Genomic DNA, 21,322 nt, shown 5'->3' with positions numbered 1-21,322 from the left:
TTTTTAGTTTTCGTAGAAGCCTCTCATGAGGGACTTTGTCAAACGCCTTCTGAAAATCCAAATATATTATATCTACCGGTTCACCTTTATCCACATGTTTATTAACCCCTTCAAAAAAATGAAGCAGATTTGTTAGGCAAGACTTGTCCCTCAGACGGTTTGTTAGGCAAGACTTGTCCCTCAGACGGTCAACCTACCGCATACTTTCGAAATTGGGTTCTTCAAATCTCCACAGCTTCAAGTCTGCCTCGTTTACACTCCACCCGATCTCCTTAACAGAAACGCTTCCCCCCTAATTGAGTTCATCGCAGAGAGTATAGACATGGATGTCCCTGCCATCATCTTAGGAGATTTCAATCTCCATGTTGACCACATTCCCCCCTCTCCTCCCTGTGAAGCCTTCCTATCAGCTATCACAGCATTGGGATTTACCCAACAAATAACCAACCCCACACATAAGGCTGGTCATACATTAGATTTATTATTCACTAACTCCCACATAAACACCACCGAATCCCCCTCCTGCACCCCAGTCCCATGGTCTGACCACTTGCTCATTTCTGCCAAGCTTACCTTCATTAAAGCCCCTCAGCCCAACAAAAAACAAAGCAACCTCATCCACTATAGGAAACCATGCTCTCAAGAAGATCTAGTCCTTGCCCTCACACCGGAACTTGAAAAACTGGACCTTACAAATATAGACAATGCCCACTGATCATGGAATAGAATTACCAAGGACTTCTTCTCCCCTGCTGTGGGGAAGAAAGCAGGGGTGGCTATCCTCTTACACAAAAGTATGTCCTTTCAATTAATATATGAACTTTCTGACCCAGAAGGCAGGTACATCATCATTATAGGCAAGCTAAATGGAAAAGAAGTTACCATATGTAATATTTACGGTTCAAATGCCCCGGACCCTAAATTTTTTATATCACTGGCCAATCTGCTGTTGGCTCATGGGAAGAGGGGGACGTTCATCATGGGGGATTTCAATTGTGTTCACGATTACTTAATGGACCGTACCTCCCCCATGAGGAATACTGTCAGGAAGTCTCCCAAATCGAGTATCAGTCAATTATGCCAGGACCTTCAACTTCTGGATTTTTGGAGAGTTCTCAATAGCGATGCCCGCGATTACACACATGTCTCCAAAGCTCATGGCACTCTCTCACGGATTGATTACATCTTAATTTCAAGAAATAAATGACCAACATAAGAATGACTCTACTTTATTTTGGGAAACTGGTAAGGTGGTCATGAGGGGAGAAATTATCTCTTATGTGAGAAGTAGGAATAAACAAATACATGCAAAGATCATTTCATTAGATGCTGATTTAAAAAAGGCTAAAGAAGTTTTGATCAGTCACCCGTCACCAGCCAATTTTGATCAATACCACGTAGTCCTCAGTTCTCTACAATCCTATTTACACCAAAAATCCCTGAAAGATTACCAGTTCAAAGAGCACACTTATTTTAAATATGGAAATAAGTCAGGGAAACTGTTGGCGAAACTTGTGAAACTGAGGCACAGTAAAACATATATAGAAAAGCTGAAAACACCACAAGGCACTTGGGCAGTCAAAGGGGATGATATTTGTGAAGTGCTAAAACAATTTTATGAAAACCTATATACTGAGGATAGAACTGGGGGGAGCAACGAAGAAGCTTCCTTCTTTGAGAAGCTTGACATTCCACAAATTTCCCCCTCACATTTGGATTTCCTGAATTCGCCCATTACTGAATCGGAAGTTCACACTGCAGTCAAAACTTGTAAATCGGGTAAAGCCCCGGGACCCGATGGGTTCACCTACGATTACTATAAGATTTTGGGTGATAACTCCACTGAGGCGTTGTGTTCTTTTTATCAAGGCGCCTTAGTAAAAAGGGAATTTCCAACACTGTTTAACCAGGCATACATAACTATACTGCCAAAACCGGGAAAGGACCATACTTTACCAGCTTCTTACCGACCAATTTCGTTATTAAATTGCGACCTAAAGCTACTAACCAATATACTAGCGAAAAGACTCAGTGTGGTACTGCCCTATTTGATTTCCCCACACCAAGTTGGGTTTGTTAAGGAGCGATCTGCTAGTTCGCACATAGCTAAACTGGTTACTGCCATTGCCTACTGTCAGAAATATAAAATTCCATCCATGGCAGTGAGCTTTGACTCCGAGAAAGCTTTCGATCGGGTTTCATGGGGTTATCTTTTCTCGGTTTTGGGGAGATATGGTCTTCATGGTAATCTCATTACTTATATTTCCCTTCTCTACCACGCACCAACATCCCACATATTAGCGAATGGACATACCTCTCAAGCCTTCATGCCACAAAGAGGGGTCCGGCAAGGATGTCCTCTATCACCTCTATTATACATTATGGCAATAGGCCCTCTATTACGCATTATCTTTGAGGACACTTCAATTACAGGTCTCACACAGGTGGGCCCCACGTTCAAGGTGGAAGCTTTTGCTGACGATATTCTCATTTATCTAACACGCCCACAACAATCGTTACCCTTAGTTTTGAACTATCAGAAATGGTATGGAACTTTCTCCGGCCTAAAAATTAATGCAGACAAATTGGAAGCATTGGAAATTTATGGGGATTTGCAGACCTCGTGGGGCTCAGCTTTCCCCCTTAAATGGGCCAATAAGCAAATTAAATATTTGTTCCTAGTTCTATCATGGCTATCTATGATGTAAATGTAAAACCAATGCTCCAAAAAATGGAAAAATGAGTCACTAGTTGGATTTCTCTCCCTCTTTCTCTAATAGGGAGAATACATTTATTTAAGATGGTGGAACTACCCCGGTGGTTATACCTTCTCCAAATGCTCCCAATATAGTTAAAAGATCGGGATCTGGGCTTAATAAATAAAAATTTACGGAGATTCATATGGCGGGGGAAAAAATCACGGCTTGCTTTGGGGTTCCTACAACTCCGACCAGCTAATGGAGGACTAGCGTGTCCTAATTTTCGTGACTATAACCTAGTTTGCATGATGAGACATATCAGAGATTGGACGCTAGGCACGGAATACTTCTCTCCTTCAGCTTCCATCCGAAGTTGGCTTAGCCATTATTCATTGCCGACACTCTTACAATTAAAATCACACCAAATACCTCAGACTTGTAAAGGATATTTAATCCTTCACTCAAGTAGACAGGCATGGTCGTATTTATGTGGCAAATTGGGTGCCCCAGGGAGTTCAACCATCTTAACAGAAATATGTGACAATCCACAATTTTTGCCAGGCAGAGGTCAATCAGTTTTTCAGACATGGGCTCAAAGAGGGTTAGTAAGGGTGTCACAACTCTTTCCCAGAGAATCAAACACGATGTATTGTTTTCAAGAGTTACAGGATCAATACGGCATTCCAAGGGAAGATTTTTATGCTTACCTCCAACTTAGACACTATATTGGGCACACTCACCCGAATACACTCTCTTCATGTCATCAGCCCTTCCTGGAAGTGCTGCTTTGCTCTCGACCTACAGTGAAATATTCCTGTTCGGTCTTTTCCAAACTTTAGCACTCCTATCTAAACACCACAGCGTACGAAGAAGTGTTGAGCAAGTGGTCTAAATACCCAGAGATTTCCTTAACAACAACAAAAATCAAACAATACCTACTTAAAAGTGGAAAAATAACCGAAAATGCCACTCTGAGGGAATTACAATTCAAATTTATCTGGCAATTATACTGTGCTAGCACTATGGCCTTTAAGATGGGGATTGTCACATCTCCTCTTTGCCTAAAATGTAACATTGAAGAAGGTGATTATTTACATTGTTTTTGGACCTGTATTAAGGTTAAGAAGTTTTGGATGGATGTTATAAGTAACTGCTCACAGGTGTGTAATTGTAGCCTTCCAATTGACCCTATGTTATGGTTGTTTGGTTTTAACCACGGTATACACCTTAATTTAACGCACTCGCAATTATTATTCATAGACAAGGCGGGCGTTACTGCTAAACACATAATTGTAAGCAATTGGATATCTACCGATCCTCCAAGTCTTCCTCATTGGAACAGGAAGCTTTTACAGATAGCTACGTTTGAGCATATGACCGCTAGATCTTTGAATGCCCAGAAAAGAAAGTCTACGAAAGAACTATGGTCTGCCTATCTGCAAAGTCAACCCACTGAAGTAGTTCATCATATTGATTGCCTGGAACCTGCGGAGGGTCAAGAATAATGCGTGAGACTTTACCTATCTCCATCCAAATCCCCAATTCTAATTTCTAAACGCTCGTAGTAACTATAAATTTCATACACAGTATTGATTTAGCTTTTGTACCTGTTTTGCTCCCTATTTGCTCTCTATCCGCTCTCAGCTTTATGGTTCTTCTCCGATATGGGCAAACCATCCCAGGCTGGGTATTTTCTTTGGGGATCTTGCCACACCCTAACAATATATTTTCGTCTATCTTACATTTTGGCATTTACTGGGTCAACTTGAGTTAACATAAGTTAATCCAATCATACTTGCTTCTATGTCAATATAGGTTGCTTCTCAACTTCAAGTGTTGTCTGTACGGAACACAAAGAGAGAATACTTGTACTTGTGCATGGAGATGTAATTGTAGATTGTAAAAGAAGATACAGCGGGGGGGGGGGGGGTGACTGGGGGGGAGAAAAAGGAGAGGATTCAAATGACTTAAATGACTTAATCGACTCAAAGGATCTAACTGGCGCCAAGGCTTCAACTGATGCTAATCATCCTCGCGGACTCATTTGTTTCTCAGTAATATTACATGTTGGACTTATTGCAGGTTTCTGTTAACAAGACACTCCTACAGGGTAGTAATGCTATCAATTGAGGTTTTGATATGTAAAATGTTGTTTACATTTGAATTTTTATAAAATCAATAAAACTATGTAAAAAATAAATAAATAAATAAATAAATAAATAAAGACTTCCCTTGGGTAAATCCGTGTTGACTGTGTTCCATTAAATCATGGCTTTCTATATGCTCTATGATTTTGATCTTATTTATTTATTTATTTATTTATTTATTTATTTTTATATACCGATGTTCCTGTATAAAATACATATCACACCGGTTTACAAGGAACTAAAACTGTCGCCTCGGGGGCGGAATACATTGAAACAAATAACAATAGCTAACTTAAAGAAAAATAAAAGACGTAATATAACTGATATATGGTAATACTCTGAAACATATGTACAGGGGAGAAAGGGGACCGGGGACTATAGTGTCATAGTATTCCTCAGGTCTTAGTTCTCCAGGAATGCTTGGGTGAAAAGCCAAGTCTTTAGCTTCTTTTTGAATGTGATAGAGCAGGGTTCTTGGCGCAGGTCCGGAGGGAGCGAATTCCAGAGTGGGGGACCTGCAGTGGAAAGAGCGCGTTTCCTCAGTGAGGTTTTTGCCGGCTGGGTGAGTAGCATGTTCTTGTATGCACTTCTAATCGGTCTCTTAGTGATGTGCTGCTGCAGTTGAAAAGTTAGGTTGAGAGGGGAGATGTTGTGCAGGGCCTTGTGTATCATCATAAGGGCTTTAAAGTGAATCCTGTATTTAATTGGCAGCCAGTGAAGGTGCTGTAGGATGGGGGTGATATGTTCCCTTTTGTTGGTGTTTGTGAGGATTCTGGCAGTCGCGTTCTGGGCCATCTGAAGTGGTTTGATGGTGTTAGCAGGAAGGCCCAGGAGGAGAGAGTTGCAATAATCCAGTTTCGGGAGGATGATGGATTGTAGTACCAGGCGGAAGTCTCGGAAGTGTAAAAGTGGTTTTAATCTTTTTAATACCTGCAATTTAAAGAAGCATTCTTTTGTAGTGTTGTTTATGAACTTGCTGAGGTTGAGTCGGTTTTCTAGTAGCACACCCAGGTCTCTTACTTGCGAGGTGAGGTCAATTGAGGTGGTAGAACGTTGGCTAGAGGTTGGAGGGATGAACGGGATGTAGTTTTCTGGAGCTATCAGGAGGATTTCAGTTTTGTTGGTGTTTAATACAAGGTTGAGGCTGGAGAGTAGGTTGTTGATTGCTGAAAGGCAGTTGGTCCAGTACGACCAAGTTTTGTGGAAAGATTCCGCTATAGGGATGAGTATTTGTATGTCATCCGCGTATAGGAAGTGTGTTAGCTTGAGGTTGGTTAGTAGTTGACAGAGTGGGAGAAGATAAATATTGAAAAGAGTGGGTGAGAGGGATGATCCTTGAGGTACCCCCAACTTTGAGCTGATAGGGTTAGACTCTTTGCTATTTATCTTGACCTTGTAGGACCTGTTTTCAAGGAAAGATTTGAACCAATCAAACGCCGAACCAGAGATGCCAATGTCAGCTAGACGCTGAAGGAGGCAAGAGTGATTCACGGTGTCAAACGCTGAGGAGAGATCCAGTAGTGCGAGTAGGAACGGTTGACCTTTTTCCAGATTAAGGAGGATGGTGTCTGATAGTGAGGCTAATAGAGATTCGGTGTTTCGGGACTTACGGAATCCGAATTGGTTTGCGGTAAGGATGTCATTTTCGTCTATGAATTCAGATAGTTGTCTGTTTACGACTTTCTCCATGATTTTGGCGATCATTGGTAAGTTAGCTATGGGTCTGAAGTTGGCTGGGTCTACGGGAGGAAGATTGGGTTTTTTGAGGAGGGGCTTGAGCATTGCCATCTTGAATTGGTCTGGGACTTAGCCTTGTGAGAGAGAGCGGTTTATGATGTCTGCTACAGGTTTGGCAGTGATGTTAGGGATGGAGAGCAGCAGATTGGATGGAATGTGGTCTAAAGGATGAGACGAGGGTTTCATCTTCTTGATGATGATCTCTATTTCTAAGGCGGACGTTGGCTCGAAGGTAGCAAGAGCAGCTGGGGTTGCGTTAAGTTGTTGGGTAGTTGAGTGCAAAAGTTGAGCACTGGAGGTGAATGAGTAATTCGGATGATGAGAGGATCCTTTGAGGGGGGGGGGCGACAAGTGTGGTGATTTTTCTCTCGAAATAGTCCGCCAGTTATTTGGCTTTGTTGGTAGCTTGTTCGTCTGGTATGATGGGCGTAGCTGGTTTTGTGAGGGCTGATACGTAGGAGAACAGAGCTCTTGAGTCAAGATGAAGTGGTGTATCTTTTTGGAGAAGAATTCTTTCTTGGTTCTGTTAATGTCATTACTGTATGAGTTTAGACAAGATTTATAGGCTAGGAGGGTTGTTGTGGAGGGGCTTTTCTGCCACTTATGCTCCTTACCTCTGAGCTCCTGTTTGAGTGATTTCAGCTTAGGGGTGAACCAAGGTTTCTTGTTGTCTTTGTCCGGATTGAGAGTTTTTGTGGTCATGGGGCACACTTGATCTGCCACCTTGTTGGTAATTTATGTATTTATTTATTTATTTAACACTTTTTTATACCAACCTTCATAGTAATAACCATATCGGATCGGTTTACATAGAACAAGGGTATAACTGAAGCAATAAATAAAGTAATTAACAATAGAGGTGGATAAGGCAAAGTTACATTTAACAAGGAGTAGAAACTTGGAAGCTTAAATAGCTGAAAGCAGGTAAAGGCAGGAAGTAATAGTAACATAATACAAAAGAATATGGGTTAAAGCATAAGGTGCTTTAACCTGGAAGTGCCAGAGTCCATCTTCGAGAGGAAAAAAGACCATTCGTCCAGGAGAGAGTGAACGGCAACTAGTGATTGTCTGGAGGATCGGAGAAGGCTTGGTGAAAGAGCCACGTCTTGAGTTTTTTCCTGAACATTAAGAGGCAGGGTTCTAATCTGAGGCTTGAAGGGATGTTATTCCAAATAGATGGTCCTGCTATTGAAAACGCTCGGTCTTTGGTCGAGGAAAGGCGTGTGGCTTTAGTTGGGGGGAAATTCAGAGTACCTTTGTGAATATCTCTAATTGGTCTGTTGGAGGAGTGTAGTTTGAAGGGGATTTCGAGGTCGAGTAGGAGTTGATGATGGATGGATTTGTGTATTAGGGTGATTGATTTGTAAAGGATTCTAAAATTCACTGGTAACCAATGTAAGTTTCTGAGGATGGGTGAAATGTGATCTCCACGGCTGGTGTTGGTCAGTAGTCTCGCTGCGGCATTTTGTATCATCTGCAGTGGTTTGGTGGTAGATTTGGGGAGGCCAAGGAAAAGGGCACTGCAGTAGTCTATCTTGGAAAATAGCAACGCTTGGAGGACTGTCCTGAAGTCTTGGAAAAATAGTAGTGGTTTGAGTCGTTTTAGAACCTGGAGTCTATAAAAGCAGTCTTTGGATGTGGTGTTGACCATTTTCTTTAGGTTTAGTCGATTATCTAGAAGTACCCCAAGGTCTCTCACATGCTTATGGGTGATGTAGGAGTTGTGTGGGGATGATGGGGGAATGTTTTCTTCGTTTGAGGAGATGAGGAGGAGCTCCGTCTTCGAGGCATTAAAGACCAAGTTTAATCTATTGAGGAGGCTGGTGATAGATAAAAGGCAGTTATTCCAGTGGGTGAGCGCTTTTGAGATAGATTCTGTAATAGGGATTAGTATCTGCACGTCGTCTGCGTACAGATAATGAATTAAATTAAGATCAGTTAGCAATTAGCAGAGGGGGAGGAGGTAGATATTAAAGAGGGTTGGAGATAGGGAGGATCCTTGTGGTACACCAAGAGTGGATTTTGTTAAGGGCGATTCTTTATTATTGATTTTAACTTTGAAGGTTCTATTGCAGAGGAAGGACTTGAACCAACTGTGGGCTGATCCGGAGATACCGATATCTGCTAATGTTGATCCACGATGTTGTGGCAGTGTTGATGTCCGAAAGGTCCAGGTGAGCTATTTCCTTGGATAGATGTGAGCTGAGGAGTTCTCCGGTGCAAGGTTTCCTGAAGATACTGAGATTGAGTGTGTTGCTTGCGGAGGGTGCTCCTTGATCTCTAGCACCGAAGAGATGATTCGGTGGTCTGTCCATGGTACCGGTAGGCATGTTGGGTTGGTGTGAGACGATATTCCTTCATTTATGAAGATAAGGTCTAACGTGTGACCTGCTTTATGGGTGGGTTTGTTAACAATTTGTCTAAAGCCCATATGGCTGAGGGAGGAGAGTAGGGTTTCGCAGTTGGTGAAGCGCGGTTGCACATCCACGTGGAGGTTGAAGTCTCCCATCAGGATAGCTGGTTTTCCGGAATTGAGGTGTTTTGCGGCTAGTTCAATGATCGGGGGTGGGCCTGCCTCTAGTATTCCAGGGGGGGCGTAAATTAAACCGATTAGCAGGTGTTTTGAGTTGAAGAGAGCAAATTCCAGGTTGGATAGGGTATTGGTGATCTGCAGGGTCAGGCCTAGCCCTTTTTTGGCTGCAAGGAGCAACCCTCCTCCTCTTTTTTTGCACCTGGGTATAGAGAGGAAGTCATAGGCCTGGGTGGGGAGTTGATTTATTAGGACTGAGTCAGTAGCTTTTAGCCAGGTCTCTGTGATGGCACAGATGTCTGAGAATCTTGCGAATAGTTTCCACTATTTTTCCCAGCACTGAAGTTAGGCTCACTGGTCTATAGTTACCCGGATCGCCCTTGGAGCCTTTTTTAAATATTGGGGTTACATTGGCCACCCTCCATTATTCAGGTACAATGGATGGTTTTAATGATAGGTTACAAATTACCTTGCCAACCTTTCTGGTTGGGGAGCAGTATGACAGCAACAATCAGCCCAGGGTGTTTTGTTGGTGGAAGAAGCCTCTCGGTCTATCATTCGATTAGAGACCAGAGCAGTGTGGTTATTTATTTTATTTTATTTTAATTTATTTATTTATTTATTTATTTATTTATTTAAATGCTTTTCTATACCGAAGTTTAGCTAGCTGCCTTCACTCCGGTTTACAGATACAACTTAATACATTTTGGAAGCAACTGAAATCAAACAGGTTAATGGTCAACAAGAATTGATTCAACTTATATAATTTATATCAACATTTTTTAAGTAACGTGGGGGTGGGTCATGGTACATAATCCGAATTATGTTATCACTGGAAAAAAGCGAATATCGACGCTAGATGAACCTATGAATACTAATTTTAAAAGCCTGTGAATATATATATAGTATCATCAGCCTGTGAATAAATAAATAAATAATTATTGTCCTTGTCGGTGAGTTACAGAGTTTAAACGATCTCTATAGTGGTCTTGAGATTGTAATTATATAACCGACAATGGTTATTTATTTATTTATTTATTTATTTATTTAAAGTCTTTTATATACCGAAATATAGCAATCTGCCTTCACTCCGGTTTACAGTATAACAACTTGATACAGACAGAGAACAATATAAATGGGTAACCATTTGATACAGCAACGAACAATATAAATGGGTATCATGATAACTAGCTGTAACGGAAACATCGAAGAAAATTTAGGCTAAACATGTCTAACTATGTATAATTATTGCCTAATCGGGGTGTAAACGAGTGCTGATGCATAAATTCTATGAAAAACAGGGTAACGTCAGTGAGTCTTTTGTGTGTGTGTTGATGTATGCTTAGCCAACATCATCTGTGAAGGTCTGTCTGAAAATCCATGTTTTGAGTTCCTTTTTGAAGGATTTTATGTCTCTGAGTGAACTTAGGTAGTCAGGTAGGGAATTCCATGCTTTTGGTCCCGCAATGGAGAAGGCTCTGTTCCTAGTGTTGGAGTGTTTAGCTGATGGAAGAGAGGGTATGGCTAGGAGCAGTTTGCTTGAGGTTCTTGTCGTGCGTTGCAGTTTGTGTGTTTGGAGCATGTTATCGAGGATTGTGTTATCTGGTCTGTAAATCGCGTTGTGTAGGATTGTTAAGGTTTTGAACTTTATTCTTTGTTCGACTGGTAGCCAGTGAAGGCTCTTCAGAACAGGGGTTATGTGTTCTGACTTTTTTTTGTGTTAGCTATGTTATGTGTGGTTAACCAATTCCGTTAGCGTTAGCGTTATGTTATGTATGGTTAACCAATTCCATTAGGAATTGGTTCACGCACAATTAAACTGCGTTAACCAATTCCATTAGGAATTGGTTAGCACACAATTAAACTGCGTTAAGCAATTCCATTAGGAATTGGTTAGCGCACAATTAAACTCTGGAATTTGTTGCCAGAGGATGTGGTTAGTGCAGTTAGTATAGCTGTGTTTAAAAAAGGATTGGATAAGCTCTTGGAGGAGAAGTCCATTACCTGCTATTAAGTTCACTTAGAGAATAGCCTCTGCCATTAGCAATGGTAACATGGAATAGTCTTAGGTTTTGGGTACTTGCCAGGTTCTTATGGCCTGGATTGGCCACTGTTGGAAACAGGATGCTGGGCTTGATGGACCCTTGGTCTGACCCAGTATGGCATTTTCTTATGTTCTTATGTTCTTAGGTTAGCGTTGCTTGTTTTTCTACCTTTGATTCAAGGTAGCTCGGTGAGGGTCTTGTCGGACAATGCGATGACCGTGGCATATATCAATCAGCAAGGAGGAACCAAGAGTCATGTGGTGGCCCAGGAGGCTCAGGAGTTAATTCTTTGGGCGGAGCAGCACTTGATTCAGATAGCGGCGTCTCATATTGCAGGGGTCGAAAACATCCAATTGGATTTTCTAAGTCGCACAACGCTCTATCTAGGACAACTCCCACTCTCCTAGATCCACATGGCTGTCTCCATGTGGATCTAATGACAACGCATCTCAATGCAAAGGCATCTATTTTTTTCAGTCGAAGAAAGAGTACAGGGCCAAAGGGGTCGATGCTCTGGTAATACCATGGCATTGGGGGGATTCTTCTTTACATATTTCCCCCTTGGCCTCTGATAGGCAAAGTGTTGCATCAGATAGAGAAACACCCGGGAAAAGTGGTGTTGGTAGCTCTGGAGTGGCCTCGTCGGCCGTAGTTCACGGATCTGGTCAATATGGCAGTGGACGGACTGTTATGCTTCAGTCATCTTCCTTGTCTTCTTCGGCAGGGCCCCATATTTTCAGTTAGATCGCTTTTGTCTAGTGGCCTGGCTTTTGAGAGGCTGCATTTGAGATGAAGAGGGTACCCAGAGGCGGTCATAACTACTCTTCTGCAAACTAGATGGATGTTGACATCATTGTCGTATATCCGAGTCTGGCAGGTCTTTGAGGCATGGTGTATAACTAACGGGGTACAGGCCTTATGGTCTTTGGTGTCTCAGGTTTTATCTTTCCTTCAAGAAGGTTTGATCAAAGGCTTAGCTTTCAACTCCCTCAGAGTACAGATAGCTGCCCCGATGAGGTTCGATTTCTTCGGGGGGTTAAGAATTTGCGCCCATCCTGGAATCTTCAACTTGTTCTCCGAGGTTTGTGTGAGCCACCTTTTGAATCTCTCCACAGAGTGACTCTTAAGGATTTGACCTTGAAGATTTTTTTCCTGGTAGCCATTTGTTCTGTGAGGAGAATCTCTGAGTTGCAGGTTTTATCGTGCCACGATCCATTCCTTCAGATCTCAGACTCAGAAACGTCCTTGCGGACAGTTCCCTCGTTTCTTCCTAAGGTGGTATCGGCTTTTCATGTTAATGAAATGGTGGAGCGCCTGGCTTTCCCAGAATTGGATGCTTCTGCACCTCATGTGTGGGAGCTTAGGCTGTTGAACGTCCGTGGGCCTTTGCTGAGGTATCTCAAGGTAACAAATGATTTTAGGAGATTTGATCATCTGTTCATTTTATGGAGTGGTGCGAAGAAAGGTACCCAGGCTTCCAAAGCTACCATTGTGAAGTGGCTTAAGGAGGCTATTGGGTTGGCATACATTCTCAAAGGCCGTCAGGTGCCTGAAGATTGAGGGCTCACTCTACACATTCTCAGGCTGCCTTGTGGGCAGAGGCCCAGTTGGTTTAACCACAGGAAATTTGTAGGGTGGTGACTTGGAAGTCGCTGCATACTTTTGCAAGGCACTACCATCTAGATGTAGGGAATCTGGAGTCTTGGTCTTTTGGCGAGAGTGTCTTGTGAGCAGGACTCTCTAGGTCCCACCCTAAGTAGGGAGCTTTGTACATCCCAGGAGTCTGGACTGATCCGGGTACATACAGGGAAAGGAAAATTGGTTCTTACCTGCTAATCTTCGTTCCTGTAGTACCACGGATCAGTCCAGAACCCGCCCGATCTTTGGAGGTGGAGAGTCGTCCACTCAGCTGTAACCTTATTGGTACAGATTTTTAAGGTTATGGAATAAAGGCTCATTGAAAGACTTTTTTCAAGGTTTTACAAGTTTTGCAAGTGTTTGTGCTTGGGTACAGATCAATACTAAGGAACTGCAGGTGGCACCAGGAATTATGAAACAGTGTCAGCGAAACTTTCTCCGTCTCCATCTGCTGGCAGGGATGAATAAACCCAGGAGTCTGGACTGATGCGTGGTACTACTGGAATGAAAATTAGCAGGTAAGAACCAATTTTCCTTTCTCTGAAGGGGAATTTAAAGAGAACAGAGAGATTTTTAAAAAGTAAGTTAATTTTTGGGCCAGAACTTACCAACAAGTATGTGAGAGGATGGCAATGGCTCTGAGCAGGCTCCCCTCCTTTCTCTTTTCAGATGGAGTTCCTGGATGTGAGCCAGCTCTCCTTCATCCCTGACCTTGGACCCAAGGGCATGTGAGTTCACTTGGCTTTCCTCTCATTTTATATTTTAATTGAGTGACCAGTTGGCTTCAGGTCCCCAGGGATCGGCTGAGCCAGGTGTGGCAACCTAACAGAACCATTACGTTGACAGTATAACAACTGGCAAACCGTCAACATCCGCAGGATCAATCTGTCACTTCCTCTCACTTCCTGCACCTTCAATCCACCACCCCAAATGCTTCCATACTTCAACTCCCCCATCTTCCCTTCTTGCCTCGCGCTTCCCTCCATTCTCGTGCTTCCACTCCACTTTTCTTTCTCGTACTTACACTTCTATGCCCCCCTCCTTCCTTGTGCTTCTACTGCCTTGGGCAGGCACAGAGGATTCTCAGCAGTGGAGGAGCCACGGGTTAAAGCCTAGAAGGGATACAGAGGATCTTGAGTAGTAAGCAGTGATGAATAAAGCCTGGAAGGGGCAAAATTAAGACAAATCAACTTAGGGTGAGATGGCAACCCTCCTGTCATGGGCATTGGCCATTTACTCACAGAAGAGGCTGGATGTGATTTAGTGAAACAGAAACTTTTATTGTTCATGCAAGCAAACACAATACCATAGCCAGAGGTGGTTCTATAATGAGGCAGGGTGAGGCGGTCGCTTCAGGGAATATAATTTTGAGGCAGCAAAAAATGCCTCTCTCAGAACGTCACTATGGCGTCTACCTCACCCTGCCTGCCCCTGCCACAAGGCTAAGAAGGCAGCATCTTTTGTGGGTTTTTTCCCTCTATTAAATTGTGATAGTTTTGGATTTCTAGAATCCTCCCCTGCAGTTCATTGTGCTTTTTTCTCTTTGAGTTTGGGGCAACTTTGGGCCTCCCAGAATCCTTTGCATTTTTTTGTTTTTCTCCTTTAATTGTGGGACAGATTTGGGCCTTCCAGAATCATTTGCTGTAGTTTACTTTGGTTTGGGGGCAGCTTTGGCCTCCCACAGTCTTTAACTGTGATTTATTTTGTTGATTTTCCTCCTTTACTTTGGGATGCTTTCTTTGGCCTCCCAGATTCCTCTGCTGAAGATTTTTTTTAAATTGTTTTTCATTTCTTCATCTTGTTTGGGGTAATGGAGGGCAGCTGGGGGTGGCTCTCTAGCTCCTTTGTCTTGGCCTCTGTAGCTGCTGCCAGGAATAACAGAACTCATGGAGGGCTCTGCCAATGCTGGGGGAGGGAGGGTAGAAGCCTGAACTTTAACCTCCAGGCCACAGAACACATTTCACGCATTATTGGGTAGAATTTAAAGTTGTAGTGATACTTTAGGCTGCTCCCTTCTGTTCTTATCCTTAGCTCTCCATTCCTTTTTATATTTTTTTGTGCACAGCTGTTTCCTTTCTTATATTTTCACAGATTCTCTGAGGACAAGCAGGATGGTAGTCCTCACACATGGGTGACATCATCAGATGGAGCCTGGCAAGGAACTTTGATCTCAAAGAATCTAGAACTTTCAAACATGCCCTACTAAGCATGTGCAGCTGTAGTCATCACCCTGCCCCTTAGGCAGAGTCCCTCAGTCTCTTTTTTTTTTTGTGGAGCCGTGTGTTCAGTTTTTCTCTCTTTCTCTACAGTTTTTGTAAGTGATTTTTTTCTAGAGCTGCAGCTGTTTTCTTTCCTTTACCTCACTGTAATTTCCTTTTCTTTCTCTATTTCCTCTTTCCTCTGTCTGCTAACTTTAGTCACTGTGCAGAATCTATTTCTTCCTTTAATAAAAAAAAAAATTAAAAAAAAATATATATATATGTAGACTCTGCACAGTGACTATTTCTTCCTTTAAAAAACAAACAAAAAAAAGTGTTCCCCGTATGTACCCAGATCAGTCCAGACTTCTGGGTTTTGCCTCCCTGCCAGCAGATGGAGACAGAGAAAGTTTCACTGACATTGTACAAACCCAGTGTGCCACCTGCAGTCCCTCGGTATTTCTCTGTCTCCAGTATGTGGTAGATGGTGTAAAACCTGCAGTCTGGAGAGAAAGAAAAAAAAAAGATTAAAAGACAAAATTTCTGGATCCTCCCAGGGGTTTGTGAGTTCCTGGTGGGGCCATCCCCCCCTGGTTTGAGGTGAATGAGCAGGGGGTTGGTGACCCTTCTAATAGCTTGGTCTGGACGTCTGTGGGATGGACATCTGGTGGTCCAGATCCCTCATCATCTGTGAGACAGCGGTTGAATCTGCTGACAGTTCTGCATTGCAAGCCCAGTGGAGCAGGGAAGTATCTCTTTTATACAGTTTGTCCTAGCCTGGGTTGCTAAAGTTTGGCGAAAGGAGACGGATCTTATATTCTTATGGATATACCCAGTGGTCTGGCTCTTTTCTTATCTGCCATGTGGCCTGCGCTCCTGGAACCTGAACCTCTGCACCAAAGGAAAGTATTGGTTTCTATGTATCTTTATTTGTTCTCAGAGAGAAAAAAAAAAGAAAACAAGGAACTAGACAGAGGAATCTGTACAGCAGCGCAGTTCCAGGGGGGAAGCACCTTAGCAGCTCAGGGAGCTCAGCGATGAGTTTTTTCAGCAGCTTCTCTGCGTGTGGAGGAGACCAGGTGTTGGCGCCGAGGACTGTTCTCCTGCTTGCCATTGAGGTGCTGGTGGTGCTGCAGGTGCGGTAAGGAACAGCGTGTGCATGCGGCATGGCGTTTGGGGATCTGCGTCGAGCATGACCGCACCGGTAGAACAAGCCTTGCAGGTGACGGGGTCTAGCGCTGAGGCTTCCCCCCTCAGCGTGGAAACAGCAGCCATTTTCAATTCCCTAGCAGCATCGGCGGGAGAGGCAGGGGAATCGCCTCCTTAACTATTGCCGGCAGTTCCTTGCCCCACAGAGGTGCAGAGAGGCACTTGCACTGAGGAGGAGTCTCTGATTCTGGTAGAGGTCTACTGCTGGTTTTAATATGCTTATGCGCAAAGTGTGTTTAGCGGGATGCTGGCTCTTGGCCCCAGTCTTCATGGATTCTTGACCAGTCAAGAGGCCTAAGCTGTTGAGAAGCTCTTCAGGCCGATGATTTTTGGTGCCGGATGTTAAACAGATCCGGGCCTAAATGTGCTGAAAGTGCAGGCAGGCTTTACTTAGCCATGTGGTAGTCCATGGCAGCGGTTCTTTTCCCGCGTGTGTAGGTGTGTGCGTGCATTCTCGCCGCATGGCGGTTGCATGCGCAGGGATCTGCGTGCATAAGGGCGCGGCCTAGATTTAAGCACGCACGCTTGTGACCTATACTTGAGCACATATTTGTGCAGGTACTTGAGCATGTATTTGCGCAGGTACTTGTGCATGTAAGGCCGCGACCTAGACTTAGCATATTTGCACACTTCCTGGAGGGGTATGTGTGTACACCCGGTTGGCACTGGGGTGCGCACAGGAGGTCACCTAGAGCTGAAGTTCAGGAGAGTTTGGCGTTGGGGACAACCAGGTCCGAGCGCCTTACTATCTGTGAGGATTGCCATCTGATAGCAATTCAGTCCTCTCTCTTCGTTTGTGTCAGCGCTGTTTAGAAGCTCAAAGCATTTTGACTACTATAGCTTTTGCCGATGTTGGGACATTTCCTCGGCCTCTAGTGCCTCTGGAGGGGAGTGGAGTCGGAGGCGAGGCAATGGTCAGTTCTCCTTCTGCCTTGTTCTCGAGGGCAGAAGCTTCCATGAGAGAGGGAGAGAGCAGTTTGGACCGATGGGCTCCGGTATATATCCATCCTCCTCCTCCTGCGTGGAATGTTTCCAGGGCCTGCAGACCTGTCTGCAGAGGTGCCCAGCAAAGCGAAGCAACCTACTGTTTAGGGATCACGTGCTCGGGCCTCCCATTTGTCAGTCACGGTGGGCAAATTCTGCAGGGAAGCTGTCCCTAGTAATGTTCAAGGGGGTGTGGAATATGAGACGTCGGAGGATTCCAATGGAGAATTGACATTCTCACCTCTAGAAGAGGGAGAAAATATTTATTTATTTATTTTATTTAGATTTTTATGTTCCACTTTTCACACTTTTTTCAGCACTTGAAAGCAGATTACATTCAGGCATGATTGAGAGCGGCTTCGGACTCCGCTCAGATTTTTTCTTTTTTCACAGAGATATCTTGCTGAGTTTGTGGTTGGAGGTCAATTTTAAGTTAAATGTCCTGTTTCTTTTCCTTCACTATCCAATTCAAGAAATATTGGATTTAAAGAAGGTAAACTCTGAGGTCCAACTTGTGAGGTCCGTCATAGCAGCAGTACACAAGGGACACTTCTTAGCATCTCTCGCCTTGATAGAGGCATTTTGAACATTGCCACCAGGCTGGAGCACCAGAGATTCCGGAGGTTCATGGTCCTAAGGGAACATTTTCAGTTTCTAGCCCTTCCCTTCGGCTGGCAATGGCTCCATGTACCTTCATCAAGGTAATGGTGCTGAGGTTGGCCGCATTGCTAAAGGAAGATGTGTTGGTGTATCCATTTCTGGATGACTGGCTCATTCATGTGAAATCAGATGACCTCTGTTGTCAATCAGTACAAAAGGTACCGATGCGCTTGAAGACTCTAGGATGGTTGGTGAACCTATCAACAAGCCATTTAGATCTCTTACAAACTCTGGCTGTTGTGTTTGGCGCATTGTGGACCCTTGGTCGCTGAGGAGATGACTCCTCCCACGGGGAGGGCCCTGTGGGGAACCACAGCGATAGGCTGATCTCAGAGAGCAGACACAGGAGATGGAAAGCATTTATTGTACTTCTCAAGATAGGTGAGAGGATGCAGGAAGATAAGGCACTGATGTCCGCAAGGTGCCTATACGTTCAACAGTCTCAGATGTAGAAATCTCACCCAGATGTCCTAGATAGCTAGCAACCCTCGGTGCAGGCAACGCCAAGCCCGGTGGGTGGAGTTGGAGCACCGGATCGTAGCGGTACTCACAGGAGCATAGTGCAGGCGTCTTCCTGGTGATGAGCATGGTGGGACCGAAGGTCCGAGGTGCAGGATACACAGACCGGTAGGCCCTCGAGGAGCGAGTACCTGATAGTCCAATCCTGTAAGGAGAAGAGAGAAAGACCCCTGAGGAGCGGTTGTCTTAGAAGAAAACCCCGAAGGGAAGTAAGAAGCGAGAGACCCCCGAGGAGCGGGTGTCTAGAGCTTCGTGAGGAGCGAGATCCCTGGAGGGTAGCGAAGCATCTAAGCGAGCAGCTTAGAGTGGTCAGAGAATCTTGAACCGAAGTCCTTGCTAACTCAAGGTGGTAGCATTTGTGGAGGCTTAAAATACCCGGAGGTATTGACGTCATGCAGTGGGAACACCCCCGAGGTTCCCGCCATGACGTGTATTTGAGCGTAGGCAACATGTGCGCATGCGCCCTAGGAGGCCACGGGAAGGAGAATGGCGTACTGGAACGCCCATGCTGAGTTGGAGACACCGAGGGTTTCGGCACTCGGCACCGGAGGCAGCCATCTTGCCCAAGGAGGAGGAAAAGGGAAGAAAAGAAGTAAGGCAGAGCAGTCGCAGCCGTCTGCGACCTACGAACGCAACAGTACCCCCCTTCAAAGGGCCCCTTCCAAGACCTCTTCCAGGTGGTGTGGGTTTCCGCGGGTGTGCCAGATGGAATTGACGTACCGTGTCTTTATCAGTGATGTTGGCCAGCGGTTCCCATGAGTTCTCCTCTGGTCCATAGTTCTCCCAGGAGATGAGATACTCCCATGTCTTACCTCTCTTACGGACGTCCAAGATGTCATCCACGGCATATTCGATGTTGTTGTCAGTGTCCAGACTGGTAGGTTCTGGTGTCTTTTTGGAGAACTCGGAGAGCATCAGTGGTTTTAACAGAGAGACATGGAATGATTTGTGGATCTTCAGTGAAGGAGGTAATTTCAAACTGTACGTCAGATTCCCTAATCGCCGAAGGATAACAAAGGGTCCAACATAGTGAGGAGCAAAACGTGCGGATGGAAGTTTTAGGTGAAGATACTTGGTACTTAACCAGACATTGTCTCCAGGCTGAAATTGAGGTGCCTTTCGATGATGGGCATCGTAGGTTCTTTTTGCCTTCTGTCCTGCTTTGAGTAGTAACTCCTTTGTTTTCTTCCATAGTTGATATTGCTCTGCTGCAGTGGTCTGTGCGGCAGGAGAAGCCACTGATAACGGAATTGGCAGAGGAGGCAGTGGTTGTTGTCCGTAAATGAACTGGAAGGGAGAAGACCCCGTAGAAGTAGCAGGATGTGAGTTGATGGCAAATTCTGCCCAAGGCAATAATTCAGTCCAATCGTTCTGTCGGGACTTGATGTAGGAATGTAGAAATTGTTTTAGTGTCCTATTCATTTTCTCAGTTTAACCATTAGACTGAGGATGGTAAGTGGAGGTTAAATCCAAGGCGATATCAAATTTTTGACATAGAGCTCTCCAAAACTTTGCCGTAAATTGTACTCTTCTGTCATATAGGATATGCTTAGGCATCCCATGAAGGTGAAAGATGTATTTAATGAAGAGTTTGCTAATTCTGTAGCAGAGGGTAATCCTGATAACGCTACAAAATGTGCCATTTTGGAGAAGCGGTCAACTGTGACCCAAATGGTGTTGTTTCCATTGGACTGTGGCAGGTCTACCACGAAGTCGGTTGCTATATGTGTCCAGGGTTCATCCGGCGATGGTAGAGGTTGTAACAAACCCCAATGACGCCTGGCTGGAGGTTTCTGCTTGGCACAGACAGCACAGGAACCCACATAAGCTTGTACAACCTTTTTCATGGTTGGCCACCAATAGTACCGTTGTAACATAGCCAGGGTACGACTCTGTCCTGGATGGCCTGCCAGACGGGAATCGTGTGCCCACTTGAACAGCTTTTTCCTTAGATTTCTGGCCACCACCGTCTTCCCGGCGGGTACCGTATGAGTGGCTGCAAGAACCACTCTACCGGGGTCAATGATGTGACGGGGTTCATCTGGCACATCCTGAGGGGAGAAGGATCGAGACAAGGCATCAGCAGGACAATATTTCAGCAGGAAATCGAATCTGTTAAAGAACAGGGACCATCTTGCTTGATGGTGATTGAGTCGTTAAGCATGTCTGAGGTACTCCAAATTTTTGTGATTGGTGTATACTACTATTTGGAGTTGTGCGCCTTCCAGGAAAGGACGCCATTCTTCGAAGGCCAGCTTGATTGCGAGAGCTCTTTGTCCCTGATTACATAATATCTTTCGGCAGGCGAGAACAGCCTTGAAAAGAAGAAGCAAGGATGGAGCACATTAGATTCACTATACTGGCTTAAAACCACTCCCACACCAACATCTGATGCATCGATCTTGACGATGAATGGACGATGTGGGTCAGGATGGCGGAGGCATGGCTTCTTTTGAAAAGCCTCTTTGAGCGTCAGAAAGGCTGATATGGCTTCTGGAGACCAATTGGCGGGATTGGCTCCCTTCTTGGTCATAGCAGTTAGAGGGACTGTCAATGAAGAGTAGTTTTTAATGAAGGATCGATAGTAATTGGTGAAGCCCAAAAAGCGGCACAGAACCTTCAGATCCGTAGGTTGGGGCCAGTCCCGGATACTTTCTGATTTCTTGGGGTCCATCTGAAACCCATTCTTAGAAACAATATACCCCAGGAAGGGTACAGACTCCTTGTGGAATTCGTACTTTTCAAGCTTTGCGTATAGGTGGTACTCATGCAGACATCGAGATATACCACTACACATTGATAAAGTAAGTCCCGTAAGATGTCGTTCATCATATTTTGAAAGACTGCAGGTGCGTTATTCAACCTGAAGGGCATGACGAGATATTCGAAGTGTCCATCATGGGTGTTAAAAGCAGTCTTCCATTCGTCTCCTTCACGAATACACACCAAGTTGTAA

General features: G+C 44.4%; 1 protein-coding gene across 3 annotated transcripts in view; it reads left to right on the top strand.

The window, feature by feature from the left end:
- Nucleotides 1–21,322, top strand: part of PLD2 (phospholipase D2) — a 444,278-nt gene that overhangs the window by 116,518 nt on the left and 306,438 nt on the right. For all 3 annotated transcript variants that reach the window (XM_029581771.1, XM_029581768.1, XM_029581769.1), the window contains exon 7: nucleotides 13,466–13,524. In XM_029581771.1, the coding sequence (XP_029437631.1) occupies nucleotides 13,466–13,524 (59 nt within the window). The remainder of the gene's footprint in view (nucleotides 1–13,465; nucleotides 13,525–21,322) is intronic.

This window comes from Rhinatrema bivittatum, chromosome 16 (genome assembly GCF_901001135.1).
Source record: "Rhinatrema bivittatum chromosome 16, aRhiBiv1.1, whole genome shotgun sequence".
Taxonomy (NCBI): domain Eukaryota; kingdom Metazoa; phylum Chordata; class Amphibia; order Gymnophiona; family Rhinatrematidae; genus Rhinatrema; species Rhinatrema bivittatum.
Note: the sequence above shows the minus strand (reverse complement) of the source record. Positions and strands in the feature narration are given on the sequence as shown.